The sequence below is a fragment of the Podarcis liolepis genome (assembly GCF_965112155.1).
Source record: "Podarcis liolepis genome assembly, chromosome: 2".
NCBI lineage: Eukaryota > Metazoa > Chordata > Lepidosauria > Squamata > Lacertidae > Podarcis > Podarcis liolepis.
Genome location: NC_139555.1, coordinates 53754405 through 53771648, shown reverse-complemented (window position 1 = coordinate 53771648; position 17244 = coordinate 53754405). Strand labels below are relative to the sequence as shown.

Here is a 17244-nt window from a genome sequence, read left to right as displayed (position 1 = left end):
ACTACTGAAATTATTCGAATGCTGCAACAGAGTTTAAACTGCTGTAATTATTTTTCAAATAAACTTTGAAGACCTCCCATTTTGAGACAAATTTCTGTTTTGGTTTGTTCTTTATCTTTTCTGATAGGCTGTCTAACTCCGCACATTCTGTCAGTTTTTGAGTCCAATCATGAATAGAGGGGATTTCATTAGTCTCCCATTTTGTAGCAATAAGAACTCTTACTGCAGCTGTAGCATATAAAAATACTCTTCATTTTTTGCAGGATATCCAAATCTGTAATCCTAAGAAGATAAGCTTCTGCTTTTCTCTTAAAGGAAATCTTTAGCATTTTTTGTAATTCTGCACTCCCAAAATGCTTGGATTTTCTTACACAGCCACCACATGTGATAGAAAGTGGCTGATTTATCTCCACACCTCCAGCAGTTACTTGGGACACTTCTGTACATCTTTGAGAATTTCCAGGGTGTTAGATACCATTGGTGTTGCAATTTTAGAAAATTCTCTCTTAAGACACAACAATTTGTAAATTTCTAATTATTTTTCCACAAATTTTTCCATTGGGGCATGGTTATTGAGTACCCTAAGTCTTGTTACCACTTGACCATGGCCGCTGTAACCTCCTCCTCCTCCTTGACTTCCCAGTCAAGGAGGAGTCAGTATACCTTGGAAAGGGTTTTTCTTTTAGAATTTACTAATTCGGATTTGAATCGAGAGATTTCTGCTGCAAAACCCTTTTGTTTATCAGATTTGAATTTCTCATGTACCTGATGGTACTGAAACTAATCTGAGATGTACTCCCTTATTTCCTCAAAGCTTTTTAATTTTAGTTGGTTGTGTTCTTCCTTTAATAGTGTTTTATATGTTGGCCAAGTTTCCTAGGTATTTTTCCTTTTCACCATGGAGGCTTCAATTGGGGAAGTCCACAATGCCATTTTTCATGCTACCCAGCAATCCAGGATGAGAATTATATGTGCAGACTACAGGATTTAGAACCGGGCTTGACTTTATATTTCCTTGAATTGGGCCTGCAGCCAAACTCGCCTGTGTAAGCTCCCTCTCAATAGTACATTTGGTGAAGCGCACTTTAGAACAATGCCTGCCTTGCGGTTTATTCATCAAAAGACAAGGCATACGTGACCTTCCTTCCCACAGTTTCTGTCTTCATCATTTGCAATGACTACCATTGCAAAGTGAAAATTGAAATGCAGGAATTTGTGAACTGCCTTATTATCAAAGACCAGATGGTGCTCCTTCACTCAAAAGAACCTCTGCCAACTGGAGACTTGGTGGTACCATGACAACTGGTGCAGATAAGCCTTAGATTCCTCAGATCATCATATATGGGGCCTATCCCAGCTTAGAAGGGGATCTCTGGGCAGAGGAGACAACCATTCTCCCCAACCCCCAACTGAGACAGCAAGGGGCTGCTTTGGGGAAGAAAGGAAGGAAACCAACCAACCGAAAGAAACTGGATGGATAATCACTATATTTTTTGCAGAATAACTTTCTATTTGGTAATATATATGCTTAAATATTCCCAACTTTTAGTATGTACCAGCAACAAGTAGTCAATGTCTTCTACGTTTTTCTCCTCATGTCATCATGTCTGCATCCCTAAAAAGTTCAATGGTAGGGATGGGAGACCTCAGACCCAGGGCCCAAATGTGCTCCCCCCCCCCCCGGCTGCTGCATCTGACTCTTGGAACTCTCCTCAGGCCATTTCCCCCCCCCCCAAGGCACAACCCTCATCTAGGCTGCTTTGCACTCTCCTTAAATGTTTTTGCCTGGCTAGAATCTGCCCTTCAATTCTGAAGATGCTTCTTGCTTGACTGGATGGAGGACAGTATTTAAAACAGTACTCAGGACAAGAGATCAAAGAATGCCAACGTAAACAGGTATGTCTTCAAAAAAATCATATTTCAGCAGGGAGTGCATTCTATAGTACTAGACCCACTGGTGAAAAAGCCTGGCCTCCCGTAACCACAAGACAATCATTCTTAGGCTGTAGCAAGACTAACCTGCAGAATGATATACAAAGTCTAACTTCTAAAATGAAATATGAACAACCTAAACTTTATTTCAACCCGCAAATAGGAAAAATAGGATACAACAGCAAAAGGGATGCTGAGGAAACCTTGGTGATGCTGACAACTAGTATCCTCTGGAATCTGGTTAGCAGAATTTGCTCTCCGCTTACCAACAAAATTTCATGGAAATTCAATTTTTCACTTCTCTGCTTGTTGGAAGCACTTTGCATTAGGATAACCAGAGCCAGTCTATTATCATCCAAGTTGGATAGATCTCTTGGTTCCAGATCAGTCTCAAGCACCCTAATGCCAAAGGCTGCAAAAGTAAACTTTGAATGACACAGGGAATGAACATGTTGATAGAGGAACAAATGGTAATTTGCAAATCTGGACTGTGTAGGAGAGCTGCCCTTAAATATCCAGCAGGCTAAATGGAGTTGTAGTTTCTGACTATTCATGTTTGGTGTTTTTTGCGGTTGGGGGCATGGAAACTTCAAGTGCTTAGGGAACTTGTCCCAAGAGGTTTTCAGAGCAACTAATGTGGGACATGTGGTGCAATTTCTATAGTCTCTACATGTTCTATAATTACATGTCATTTCCTTAACTTTGCGGCTGAGTCGTGCAGGATTCCACAATGCACCATTGTTCTGAATAGAATTTTTTTTTAGTTGATGACTAAATCCTGAAGATTTACAGAAGCCCCTTCCCCAAGCTGGTACCTCAGGATTTTGGGGGCTACACAGCAATTTGAGATTAGGGAAATGTGAGCTTGCTGGGCACTGGTGATTACATAAAATACATTGTTCACTACTGCAAGGGAGGACCTATTTTGGAAAGGGGTGCTTCCATTCTGAATAAACCTGTAGTCTTGCTTATAGCAGCAGGAACAGCTTGATTCCAAATAAACAGCTCTCCCACACCAGCAATGAACCATTTGTTTCAGTGTCTGTCAAAGGTGTCCCACAGAAGGCTGTGTGATCCTGTAACACACAATCCAGTTGCTTGGAGCAGCTATGCACTCGCTTCCTGTTTATTCTCCACTTGGACCTTTTCCTTCTTTTGTGTTTATGACGTAATGATAAAGGCACAAAAATCCTGGCCTTCAAGGTTCTCAGGGGGCTGGGGAATTTCACAGAAATATGGTTAATCTCTCTCCTACAATGACATTTCATCTGTAAAACTACAGAGCTAGCACTCTTCCCATCTGGTGGTATGGCTGACAATTTCCCCTATAATGGGACAAAACCTGGCAATTTTCCTGCAGTGCAAAAGGAGACTGTGATTTTTCATTTTAGAGAGGCAGAAAGCAGAAGGGGTTTCTTCCCCCTCCAGTGACATTTCATTGCTCCCAATATAATGAGAGAGGCTCAAGAGTTTTCTACAGGAAGTGCCATATCCAACCTCTGCAAGTTTCCGAGTTTCCACGCTGGAAACAAGAGGAAATGTTTCAGTCATTTTGTTCTTACGCCAACAGCAGACCACCAGAAGATAAAGAGAAATTAGACGCTGTGGGTTAAACCACAGAGCCTAGGACTTGCCGATCAGAAGGTCAGCAGTTCGAATCCCCGCAACGGGGTGAGCTCCCATTGCTCAATCCAGCCTCCTGCCAACCTAGCAGTTCGAAAGCATGTCAAAGTGCAAGTAGCAAAAAGCAAGTACCTCCGGCGGGAAGGTAAACAGCATTTCCATGCGCTGCTCTGGTTTGCCAGAAGCGGCTTAGTCATGCTAGCCACATGACCCGGAAGCTGTACACCAGCTCCCTCGGCGAATAAAGCAAGATGAGCGCGCAACCCCAGTCAGCCACGACTGGACCTAATGGTCAGGGGTCCCTTTACCTTTTTACAGATTTCTAGGGTTGGAACTCATCCAGATTTGTGCTCATCCCTCACCTAGAAAGCATGGGTCTGAGCAGTTTCCTGCTTATCCCATGCTTTCTAGGCATGGGTCTGAGTGGTTTTGGACTTGCCCTGCTGCTTTCCCTGGGAAAATCAGATAGATTTGAGCAAATGTCAACCTGGAGAAAACCTGTTTGAATTTTGCCCCAATTCAGCAGTGAAGATCAAGTTTTCTTGGGGGGAAGCGGTGGGTCAAGGGCAAGTCTTGATGGTAGTTATGCTGAAAGTCACTTACTGCTATTGGAGTAACCTAGAGCATTGTTTTGTGATAATGCTTCTCCCTTGCCTAGATCAAGGATGGAGCAATGTGGATGGGTGGAGAAACCTCTAACCTCTGCATGGTTAGAAGGTAGCCTGCTGTACAATTTTGCCTCTGGCTCTGCCCACCACTGGCATGTTATGGTCACTGAAAGGCAGCTGTCATGCCAAAAAAGGCTCCTTGCCTCTGCTGCAGAAAGTATACAGAGCTGCTACGAGGCTCACACTATATGGCAGTACTACTCACAAGGGAATGGTCATTTGGGAGAACCAGCACCTCCCATGTAAGGCTGAAAAAAGGGCTGTTGGTTGCACAAGCCATCATGGAATATCACCTGCCTTATTGCTCATAGTTTGTAGGAAATGAAGATTACATGAACACTGAAACCCAATCACACTGCAGGAAGAACAATTAGCCACAATAAAAGCGAGACTCTGCAGTTGCTGAGAATACAGGCTTGGTGGGATGTGAAATTCTATCCTTCTAAGGCACTGAAAAAGAGCTCAATAAAATCAGGACTATACACTCCGCCGAGTCTGGTCTGGGACCGTAATAAATTCAATTCAATATGCACTCCGCCACTGGGTGTGTGTGAAGGGGGGGAGTTGGAACGTTTCCAGGAATCTTATCCTTGGCTCTAACGCACCTACCCAGAGGTGCGACCTTGATACTGCTTGAATATCACAGTACAGAAAACCCAGCTATGCTTTTTATGTCACTGCTGCCTCTACAATGGCCACCTGCCAAGAACGAAGCAGTTCTGCAAAGAGTGGCTTCTCTCTAGGAGGCACTCCCAGAACAGCATGGGGCAAGGAAGGTTGAGCAAGGAAGTTGCTTTCAAGGCCACAAGCAGCGGATTTATCTTGATAACTTTTTAAGGCTACTGCGTTACCCACAGTATTGTGGGGTGGTGGTTCAGCCAACACTGCCATATACATGTCGGAAAATTTCTGGGTGGCAGAGTAAGGCAAGGAACATACTTTCTTTGACATAAAGAAACAGATTCATTTGGTACGGCTGTAGATTGTGCACAGAAAGAGGTACATATTTCCAGTTGCATGGTGCATATCCTAAGGCCAACCCACAGCAATGCATTACAGGTATATCCACCTGTGACACGTAACAGAAACACAACTGGAAGGTGCTTCAATACAATCTGCATTTTGATTAAACACAACTAGTTATTAAATATTTCCTTTTGAAAATTCATCTGTAAAGGCCAAAGTCACTTTTTGTTTTGTTTTTTGTTTTGATCCCCGATGAACTGCCTCAATTCCAACTTGCAAGTCTGCTGAACCACAATTGACTGAGGGCCAATGCTTCTGAAGGATAGGGAAAAATCAATATCAGACGTCAAGGGAGAGGTCAAATTGAACTTGTTTTCACAATTGGCTTGTATGCGCTCTAAAGGACACTGCAGCAGCAGCAGCAGAACAAAGAAACAAACCAAGCCAAGGTCTCCGGTGTTGAAAAAGGGAAGGAAATGAATCCAGCCTGCTTCTTGATGCTTATATTATGAATCTGAAGTGGTACAATAATCAGACACTGGGAGGAAAGAGTGAAAAAAATTGTGGCTGTCCAATGAACTCTAGTGATAGATATCAGGATATAATCATACGCTTGGAACAGCCATCTAATTGGGCTTCTGTGACATCTCCCACTAAGTGGAAGCGATAAAGCCGAAGAGGTCATTTTTGTAACCTGGTTATTAGGGGTTAGGGATTGATTCAATAGCAAAAAGAAAAGAAAAACTGCAAGCTACTACAGCATCATGGATGGGAGAAATGGCTATTTTCCTAGGAAAACAGCACCTTTGAGATATAAACTCTGTCAAGAGGAACATGCTCATATTTTGTCTGTACTTTTTGTGGACAAAAGAAAATAAACAAAACATGACAAAACACATGCCAGGAGAATATGCCAATCTAAACAGGAAAACATGCAGCCATTGTGAACCTTATCAGAGTTTGCATAATGGGATCAACATGTGCAAAAAGTTAAGGAGACAGAGAGGTCTTGTTCCGCTTTAGGAAACGGACGTAAGATCATGTGACAAAGGAGATCAGTCATAGAAAAAGGGAAGAAAACTTGTTCCTCACAGAAGTCCTGTTTTAAGTTCAGATGCAGCAATAAACCAGGCTTTGTCATTAGAGAAATGGGTGATGCCATGCCTCATGCTTGCATGTGCTCTCCTTCCACCTTCCTTCGTGCAAGAGGGTTTGATGCTGGTTTAAGGGCAAGCTATGATTTCCACAAACCATAGTCTGCTGCATTCAGATGGAATGACAAACAATGGTTTGCAAAAACAGAAGCTAAAGCCTACCAATCTCTTCCCTTTCAGCATGATGGAAAGAAGGGAACAGATCCAACTACAGTCAGGCCACCCCTCTAAAATGTAGTTTGTTTACGCAAAACAAGCATTCTGATTCAATTGAATTAGGCTGGTTCGCTGAGATTAAATCCCCCATGGATTCTTGGTTCAGGTATAAGAACAACTTGTTCTACTTTATAAATCCTGACTGAAAATAATCTAGCTAAAATGACTCAGCCCCTTGAGAAATTCTTTACATAAGGGTTTAATCTGGATTAAAACATCTGTGTAATTTAACGTAGACAAAAATAGTTAAGGATAACTCAACATCTACATAACACTTGTTCAGATTGAAAACCTATTCCAGTTATCACTTAACTGTAAATCACTACTGGTTTCATTTTCTACTCTCTTTAGCGCATCAACTTGCCAAATTCTTTGAATATTTCATTTCAACTGCATTGGCATTTTCTCTTATTAAGTGATGCTGGTGGAGCTGTGGTCTAAACCACGGAGCCTCTTGGGCTTGGTGATCAGAAGGTTGGAGGTTTGAATCCATGTGATGGGGTGAGCTCCTGTTGCTGCCTCAGCTTTTGACAACCCAGCAGTTCGAAAGCATACCAGTCCAGGTGGGTAAATAGGTAGTGCTGTGGCAAGAAGGTAAACAGCATTTCCGTGAGCTCCGGCACTCATCACAGTGTTGCGTTGCACCATAAGCGCTTAAGTCATGCTGGCCACATGACCCAGAAAGCTGTCTGCAGACAAACGCTGGCTCCCTCGGCCTGAAAGCGAGATGAACGCCGCACCCCATAGTCTCCTTTGACTGTCCATGGGTCCTTTACCTTCCCTTATTAAAGGGGGAGAGGCACATAACCAAACTGATGTGTGAAAATGTGAGCTGAGTGAGTTCAGAATGTGGTAAAAGCATGTCAAACACACTACCCAACAAGCATCTGGCATCTTTGGGACAGCATGGGAATGAACATTGGGTTGTTACCAGTGGTGGAGTTATAAAGCAGTCACACAACCACATCACCACATACTGAACTCTACATGGATACGGTCAACCCCTATTTTCAACATACCAATTTGAGAATGTGATTTGATCTTTTATGTCAGGTGTGGGGAACCTTTACTAAGACTGAGGGCTGCATTCCATCATGAGCAATCTTCTCGTGGTCACATGCCAATGGTGGGCAGGGCTAGAGGCGAAGGTGGTTGGAGCAAAGTGTGCAACTTTTACCTTTGCTTAGGAGGCTACATTCCAGCCATGAAAATGTCTGAGGTTTCTGCACACACACTCCACCCATGCAAGCAAGAGGCATTATCACAGCTGAGTGGCACATTCCGCCCAGGCAAATGTACTTGAAGAGGACGCAGAGCAGGGCCAGTGCAAGGAGTGGCCTGGGAGGTGGGGTGTGTCCTGATGGCCGGGCAGAGATGCCTGCAGGGCTGTACTTGCCACCCAGGCTACAGGTTCTCCATCTCTGCTTTAGTAGCTACATTCATCTTAGTTGTTATAGAAAATAGTGTATGACCTGCAATTTAATATCACCATTTCTGATTTGCAAAACCACCACATTAATAATTAAAAGCTGACTCCCAAACTGGAAGCACTCTTCAGATGGCAAGAAATGGAAAAATGGGCTTTGGATTAAATATTGAGGATCAGAATAACTTAGTTCAAAACCAATCTCTCTCTCCTGTCCTTTTAAAAAGCAATTAGCTGAATCTTTGCAAGAGATTTATTTCAATTCTGGCTGGAAAAGGCATCAGGCGGGGCCTTATAGCAATTGCACATCTCTTGTTCAGGGGGACAGAAAGCAATGGTGTGGGTCCCGTTCCCCATGCATTAAAGCAACTATTCATAAAATGCTTTGCCATTCCCTCTGCCTTCCACACCCAGGGATTTCCCATGTACTTTGAGCTTTCAGTTTGACATTAAGATATCTGAGAACCCAGTGAACCAGAAACTGAAGTGAGGTCTGGGTGTTACTCATTCTGGCAGGAGGGTAAGGTTCGGTTGTACAGAGATATAAACAGCACCAAGGTAAAAACTATTGTGCATGCTGCTCTGACTTTGGCAATCACAGCAGGAAGAGGATATATTCTGTTCACTTCCAGCTGGTAATACTCTGTGTCAGAAGTAAGCTTGATAACTGATTACTAAGAAAAAACTAAGGTTTCTTCTCCCCCCCCCCCATAGACCTGCCATTGAGATATATATTTTTATATAAAATAAGTACAAATCCTATTTTCTCATTCATCCTTCTGTGGGTCAAAATATACTCACATTTGGAGTGCCTGTCACACAGGGCGGACGCTCGCATGTCGCACAGTCTTATTGTCCCCTTGCTGCTGCTGTAGACAAAGGTGTTGCAGTGGTGCGGATGGAACTCTGCAGCCGTAATCACTTCTGTCAGCTCCTCCATGTTTGCTGGTTTTATATCTACAATATCTGGCAGAAGTGAATCAAGGCAGAACAAACAGCACAGAGCAGGAGGCCTAACATGATGTCCCAAGGAAGTGGGGAGGAGACAAGAGACTGCCATATATCTGGACTGGGGAGACCTGGGTGGAACTCACTTCTTGTTTGTGAATCTGAAACTGGGCCAACTACTAACCTTCTGAGTAACATACCTGAGATGTTATGAGGATAGAAGGGGATAATAAGAGCAGTTATCGCCTACCTGTCTGGGTGTCTGCATGTTAGCTCATTTACACTAAGCTATGGCTTGGTTTAATGTTATGTGTAAATGAGGGCAAACTGTGCATATTTATTTGTTTATATTTTGTTTATCAAAATATGTATTTCACAAAAATACTGGAGTGGTATACAACAATTATAAAAGCAATGAAAACATGCAAAAACAGAACTAAAACCATAGATCACTGGCTACTGCAAGAGAAATATTATCTGCACAAGCCCGGTGGTATAGGAAAGTTTCCAGATTGTCCACTGAAGAGTTTTCCATAGGACTAGGCAAGTAACATGAAAGGCTCAGTTTCGTGTTGACATCAGATGAATCTCACCAACTTGGGGGACAAATATCAATGCTTCAACAGATGTTCTCAGGTGTGATATAAGAATTCAGGTGGTCCTTAAGGTACCCTGGATCCACGTTATTCATGGTTTTATAAATTATTACCAGAAATTTATACTTGGCTAGGTAGTGTAGATGCTTTAATAAAAGTGTAACATGCTGTCAATCAACTGCCTCCATCAGCAGTTTAGTTGCCGCACTTTGGACTACAACTCCCTGCCAGTCCGACTGAGCTGATGCAAGTTGTAGTCCAAAACATCAGGAATGGTAGCTTGGCAAAGGATGGTCTAGACCAAATCCTTCTCTAGCTCCATCCCTTTCAGTTGGAATGTTGTGCATATTATCAAGTCTCTTATGCATCCTCATGCTATAACATGCCGTGGTGCTAGAAAGAACACTCATTCAAAGCACGTTGCTTTATCTGCCATCAACCATGTGCTAGGTGATTGACTCAAAATGAATCCTAACTCATTAGTCAACTAGGTTGCCCCCTGGCTGATGGTAGGCGCACAATGGATTTTCTATTTCACAAAGCAAAATCAATCTGTAACACCATGGGCAATCATCTGAGGAAAATAACCAGACTAGTCAGATGAAATAAAAGGCCGAGGTAAGTCACATAAATACCAGCCACTTGCTCTCACAAAAACAAGTTATTAGCTCCTACTTTTCTTGTCTCCTGGATTTTCTTTGTTGCTTATATCGGAGCAGACACTCTCCATTCTCTGCTAGTTGCCCTGGCATATGTAAGCTATCCTCAGTGGGATTGCATTTTGGTAATTATAAATGTCCACTGCAAGGAGGCGAAAAACCCCAGCTCAGTCACCAAAACCTTACAATTTACCAGTAACCATGCTTTAACTGGGATAGGGCAACTACTTTATGACATTCATGACCTTAATGACTCAACAAAATAGCAAGCTGTCTATCATTAAGTGTCTCCTTCCTTCTTTTCCTCTTACCAAATATTTTAGTTTGGCATACATTAACAAAATTGTTCCTCAAAGTGACAGCCTCACTGGTCTCGTTTGCACCTAATGCTATACTATGTTTAATATCAACCAAAGTTAATAAATCATGGTTTAGTGTCATGTGCGAATGAGGCCACTGGCTCCACAGAACAAAGGAATTCCTCTGATCAGGCTAAAGTCCAATTAGTTTAACAAAAAATGCTTTTCAAATATGGTTTTCCTTAACAGGCCAAGAAATTGATTCTCTCTGGTTGCCCATGATGCATGAGCCTAGGTCAAGAACTGAGGCGGTGGGAGTCAGGGCATGCAACTGTTTCTAGAGACCACTGGTTGAAATGGAGGTGGATTAGAACATGGAACTATAACAACTCCTTGTCTGTTGTGAGTCTCCAGTATTGAGTGAAAGTGAATGGGAGACCATTTGATTATAAGGGATTGGACACAAGGTTTCATTTCTAGAAGCCCATCTCCTGATCTTCCCTCCCTCCCTTAAACAAAAGTCTTTGCTGGTGAAGAAGGGTCTATAAGCCCTTGCCTAGAATATGCATTAGTTGTATCCTATGCAATCATGTCCTGACCACACTGGAACACGGTGAAGTGAGAATCATCTGGGAAGGAAGACCTACTAATAATGCCCATGGGTATTACTAACCTGATCCCCGCCCCCTTCATTCCAGGAAGCACCAGGAACGGCTTAAGCAGGCTACTTTTCATCACATGGCCTGCCCAGGTTCCTTTGTTAGAACTGCATTAAACAGGTGGTCACAATTCCACAATCTTTTCTGCCTATTCACTCTGGTCAGCTAATTTCCTACTATATCTGCTTGGCTATCATCACATGATAACCCTCCATTATCCAGGCTTTCTTTTGTTCACAGTCTACTCATTCTCCACTGAAACTTGGCTAATTTCTTGTGTTAATTACAGGGCAATGCTATGCGTGTTCATTCAGAAGAAATTCCCACTGTATCCAGTGGGGTTTAACTCCCTAGTCACTGTGTTTAATACTGTATCCTTAATTTCCTTTCCAGTATGGGAGAAAAATATTTCCTGACCTTGCCCCATCCTGATAACTTCACAGCTCCACAGAAACCTCTCTGGGTTCCCACCTATTCCTCCCCTTTTCACACCTCCATAAACCTGTAGTCCTGGGAGAATGAAGTGCATATGCACAGAAAACATGTAAAAAGCAGGGCAATGGAAGACTATGAGGGCTAACGAGAGTTATATCACCAATTCATAACACACTGAAGCAAAGGGCAGAATCTGTACACTGACACCAGCTTCACCAACAATTGATCTTTAGAGGAGATAAAATGTCTTTTCAATACAGAATTGGAACAAAATTGAGATTGTGGCTAGGAATGTTTTGAGCATTCTCTGATTCCAATAAAAAAATAAATAAAGAGCAGCACCCCATACAAAAAACAGGACAGTATATATCCAGGATGCAATGTGGTGCTTTCAGACCATATTATTTCCAAGCAAAATAACAGGAAATCTGTCTGTCTTGGGGTATTTTTTAGTCTCACAGGGATGTTTGCATCCACACTAATTAAAACTCAGCCTGTGCTTCTTTATTGATTTTAGTGCAAGGAAAGCTAGCAGCTAAAGTAACTGCTTACTTTCAGATTACAACCGTTTGCTTTGGTTCAAGATGGAAGAGTTATGATTCCTGCCCCCTGCAACCCCAACCCAAGGGACAAAATGAAGCAGTTTTAAAAAATAGCCAAGGCATCACGCTAGAAAAGCTTTCCAATAATTGCTGCTGGGGTTGGTTTTTTTCAATTCTTCACATTTCGATCCAAGATAGAATCACAGATGGACACAATTGTAAGATTCAGGGTATTTATTGGTATTTTTTTCTCAGCTGGCCTTACCATTCAGAGAAAAAGCCCTGATAAGTGCAGATGATCTTTTGATGATTGGCTCCCTCAGTCATTGCTCTGAGATGGTGGCCACTGATGTCAAGCAGTTTTAGATTTCACACTACAAAAACCCCAGCATGGGCCAATTCTGTTGGCTTTGTGAAGCCTTAGTGTGGATAAAGGGGAGGAGGAGGGAAAAGCACAGAGGCATTCTTTGCCCCATACGGAAAACAAATTAAGTTCCTGCTGCTAACGGGGCGAATGGGAGGTTAGGAACATCCTTCTCCTGTAGGGATTACTGGGAAAATGTGGCTGTGTGAAAAATACTTTCCTTAATGTAGCATTATATGATGGGGAAATTGAATAGTTGGATATACCACTCTCCTCATCTTCTCATAAATGAAACTTGTGTTTCAGAGAGATAAGGGATCCAATTCACTGGGGCATGTCCCCCTACACAGTCCTATTGGAATGAGCATGCGACTTTCCACCCTTATTAATAAATTTAAAAACTAGAGAATCGCCAGGTCCAGATAGCATCTACCCCAAAATCATTAAAGAACTCAAATGTTAAATTGCTGATTTAACAAAGCTATGGAACTTTACCCTAATATTAGCATCTGTAACCAGAGGGGCAGGAAGTGGGAAATGAAAGTTACATACCATTTGGTTTAACATCTATTGCAGGCAAGTTTATGGAAACAATTTTAAAAGACAAAACGTTCAAGCATATAGGAGAAAATGTGCTGGGAAAGAGTCAACATGGCTTCTGCAAACCATCTCTCTAACCTTTTAAAATTGTTTGAAAGGGTAAGTAAGCAGGCTGATAGAAGTGACCTGGTAGACACTGTGTATTGGTCTTCCAAAAAGCTTTTTGATAAATGTCTTCATCAAAGCCTTCTGAGTAAACCAAGCAGTCATGGAATAAATGGATGGGTCCTCTTATAGAACAGTAACTGGTTAAAAGAACAAAAAGCAGAGATTAGGCATAAATGGACAGTTCTCCCAATGGAGGGATCTGAGAAGTTCCACAAGGATCAATATTGAGGTTGGAGCTTTTTGAGCTTATTCATAAATTACATGAATAGTAAGGTGTCCAAGTATACTTATGACTTTGAATTATTTTGGATTGTCAAAACAAAACAAAAGGATTGTGAAGAGCCCCAAAATGAATTCATCAAACTGAGTGAATAGACAATAATATTACAAGTACAGTTCAACAGTGAGGCACACTGAGGCAAAAAATATATATCCTAATCTCTACACACTGATGAGGTTTGAACTGACAGTGATTGATCAGGAAAGCGACCTTGGAGTCATGGTGGATACCTTGATGGAAATATTGGCACAGGATGTGGCAGCTATGAAAAAGGTGAAGTCCATGTTATGGATAATTAGGAAAAAGTTTGGGGAAATATGCACTCCAAGATCAGAGGAAGCACATCTCTGAATACTATTTGCTGGGGAGTAACCAACAAGGCATCAGACACCCCCAGGCAAGCACAAACGGCAACCTATTCTATTGGTGGCAACAGAATGCTTCTTTCAAGCCCGATTTCAGCTGGGAGGGGGTGGGGCAGAGTAGGCTACAGGCACCAGGAAACCAGGCAACACGTTGGTAATCCTTGCTTTAATAAATCTCTCAACCTCCTAGCTGCAAGACTGGAGTAAGAAACACTGACTTGTATTATAGTGTTGCACACCAGAGCACAAGAAGCTGCCTTATACTGAGTCAGACTTACTGGTCAATCTCAGTATTATCTACCCTGACTGGTAGCTGCTCTCCAGAGTTTCAGACAGGCACATTCCCTGCCCTACCTGGAGATACTGGGGCATTCTGCACTCTGAATCTGTGACCTGCTGCATAAGTTTATTATGTGTGCGAAATACTTCGAATGTTCAATAAACATTAACGTTCATAGCGAACCCATATGAAACACTTTCTTCCAGTGACAGTCAATGTCGAGAGGTTTCCCATCCCTGGTCTGCATGTGCAATGCTTCCTCACCACTGCCATGTTGGTGATGTTCTGGTTTCAAGCTGCTTCAGCCAAACGGGAGGGAAATAATCTGGTGAAAGTGTGAAAAAGCAGTGCACTGTCTGTCCATAGATTCCAAGTTTTGCTAATACTGTACACTTCAGTACCTGCCTGTAATATCTATGCTGCCAGTCTTCTTGTCAGCTGGAAGGATGGTCCTTCAATTAAAATCACAAGCCGGGAAACCAAGAAATATGGGCTCTTTTCCCAGCCTAGCAAAGAATCCCCTTGGCTGCATTATTGCATTACTACTGATATGGCACAGAATCTTTTATCCTTACTTTGCTTTCATTGAACACTGTATCGCTCACCGCAGTTTAGCAAGGGGAAGGATGTGGGAGTGAAATCAATGCATAGGAAAAAGGCAGCAAGTATACACACCGCATGCAAAGTCAGTGGCAGAGCTCAGAATGAAAATATTAACACGTGTGATTTAATTTTGCCTACAGAGATGCTTTGATTTAGCTTCTCAAGCCATGCAACTTTACAGCAGCCTCACTGACCAATGAGACTACTCTGGAGGAAGTGGTTTTAGTGGATCTAGCTTCTCTAGAAAGTTAAAATTTGATTTATTTTGGACTTTGCACAAATGATGTTTCAGGTATGTCAGATGGCATTATTATCATGGACCTATAGGAAAATTTGTCAATCTGTATTGATTTACTTAAAATATTTTGCCACGAATGCGCACAGAGGTTTTGTGACATGCACCATATCTGAATTAGGATGAACCTCCTTCCTCGGCATAATTTTCACTTACAACTCAAGAAGGATTTCATCCTGGCTCTCTAAGGGACAAAAGGCAGGTTCATTAATCCACTGTATGGTTCTGCCCCGGGGGATATTGAGACCTTGTTAAATAGACTCTGCACTTGACCAAGGAAGGAGCTGTCGGCACAGATGACACAGTTCTGATATTGAAAATGTTAAGCTCATTGACTTCAGTGGGAATAACTGGACATAAATAGCTTGGAAATTGCAAATCCCTGAACTCACCATGCACACACAAATAAATAAGCAAATAATATAAATATGCTAACCGATACAAATCAGTGGCAGAGCACCTGCTTTGCAAGCAGATGGTGGCATTTAAATCCTTTGTGTGTCCAGGTAAGGCTCCTATCTGAAACCCTGGGATGCCATTGCCAGTCAGTATAGAGTAGGGATGAAAAACCTCTGGCCCTCCAGATGTTCATAGATTGCAACTCCCACTGTCTCTAACCACTGGCCATCTTGCCTGAGACTGATGGGAGCTGGAGTCTAGCCACATCTGGAGGGCCAGGGATTTTCAATCCCCAGTGCAGATCATCTTGAACTAGATAGGCTGACCATCTGAGTCAGCATAAGCTTCCTATGACTACCCCACACATTTAAATGGACATATACTGACTCAGCGGATAGGTTGATATTATGGTGACAAATCTCATAGCTAGGGCCAACAATGATTCCCCCCTAACAGCTTTGTCTTAGATTTCAGTAAATAAGTGAGACTTCACTTTTAGTCGGTTCTTTCTGGAAACATCTAATGGGCCATGGCTGGCCCGAGACGTTTTGGCACCTGAGGCAAACCACCAAGAAGGAGGGTGTGAGCGAAGATCTACTTCAGGAATAAGGGGGGAGGGAAATAAAGATTGGCATTGGGATCTGTTGCCTCTGCAGATCCTGCAGCCTGAGGCGGTCGCATCACCTTGCCTCATGTGCTGGCCCTGCATGAACCAAAGATGTGCTCTCCCAGAACCTTATTTTGCAAGGAATTTTGTGCATACACAAGGATGCAAAATGTAACTAGCCAAGTTAGATTGAATTTATTGATTTTATTTGGTACATTTTTGTGCATGATTGTTGTGTTCCCTTGTGTTCCCTTAAATATATTTTGACACTTGGCCTTAATTATAATAGGAAAATTATCTTAACAATATTTTGTTAAGTTCTGTGTCCTCTGGCCCTAAACTCAAAGCATCTCTCTTTATTTTCCCTGGAACTGTGCTAAAGAGAGGGGAAATAGATGGACGGGCTAGGATGTGACAGGAAATTCATCCTGTCTGTTGGCAGCCCCATTAAGTCTTCTATTTTTGGAGGGGGACCACTTAATACGAACTTCCCCTCCAGACTTAAATACCTGGGTTTAACTGAATAGGTCTCTGCCATCACATCTACTTTGTGCTTTACGCAAAGGAGGCACATCTACTTCATAGGAGCTTTCCCCTGACTCCAGAAATATGCCAGTGTAGTCCTGTAGTGGGAAAAGTCTTTTGATCATCAGTACCAGAAGAAACGGACGAGCCTTTCCCTCAGTCCAGTGCCAGGGATCTTTCACGGGATCCCATGCACCAGTGGAGCACAGAATTGGGCTGTTAGATTTTAGCTTCTCTTTCATCACATTTTCAGACTGGAAATTAGTTATGCATTTTAAAGAACCAATTTGTTCTTGCAAATGAATAATAGATGGGCCCAACATGAAATGTGCTGGGTTTGTGAGCACATGTTGTTTAGATGGGAATGCTTAACAGGACACACACACACACACACAGAGAGAGTGACAACATAGTTTAAAAGGGCCATGTTGTGCAAGAAGTGCAGGCTTTCTGCAGTTAATGTGTAATGCAGGCTCACCCAGCTTATGCTGTATCCTGCCAAATGTGGCTTAATAAATGTCCTGCTTTTTCTGCCTGCATAAAAAACACCCTGAACATTTACCGAGCTGAAGGTGTGTCCCCTAAACTACAACTCCATAGACATGCCCACTGCATAACTGGAGACGCAAGCATGGGCACACATGCATCAACACTTGCACACTTACTATTGCAAACACTAGTGGAAGGCCCATGCA

At 42.5% G+C, this 17244-nt stretch overlaps 1 protein-coding gene across 5 annotated transcripts in view; it reads right to left on the bottom strand.

Annotated features, from left to right (window-relative positions):
- PPP2R2B (protein phosphatase 2 regulatory subunit Bbeta) overlaps window positions 1-17244 on the bottom strand; it is a 249573-nt gene that overhangs the window by 16405 nt on the left and 215924 nt on the right. For all 5 annotated transcript variants that reach the window (XM_083487822.1, XM_083487823.1, XM_083487825.1 and 2 more), the window contains one exon: window positions 8787-8951. In XM_083487822.1, coding sequence (XP_083343948.1) covers window positions 8787-8951 — 165 coding nt within the window. The remainder of the gene's footprint in view (window positions 1-8786; window positions 8952-17244) is intronic.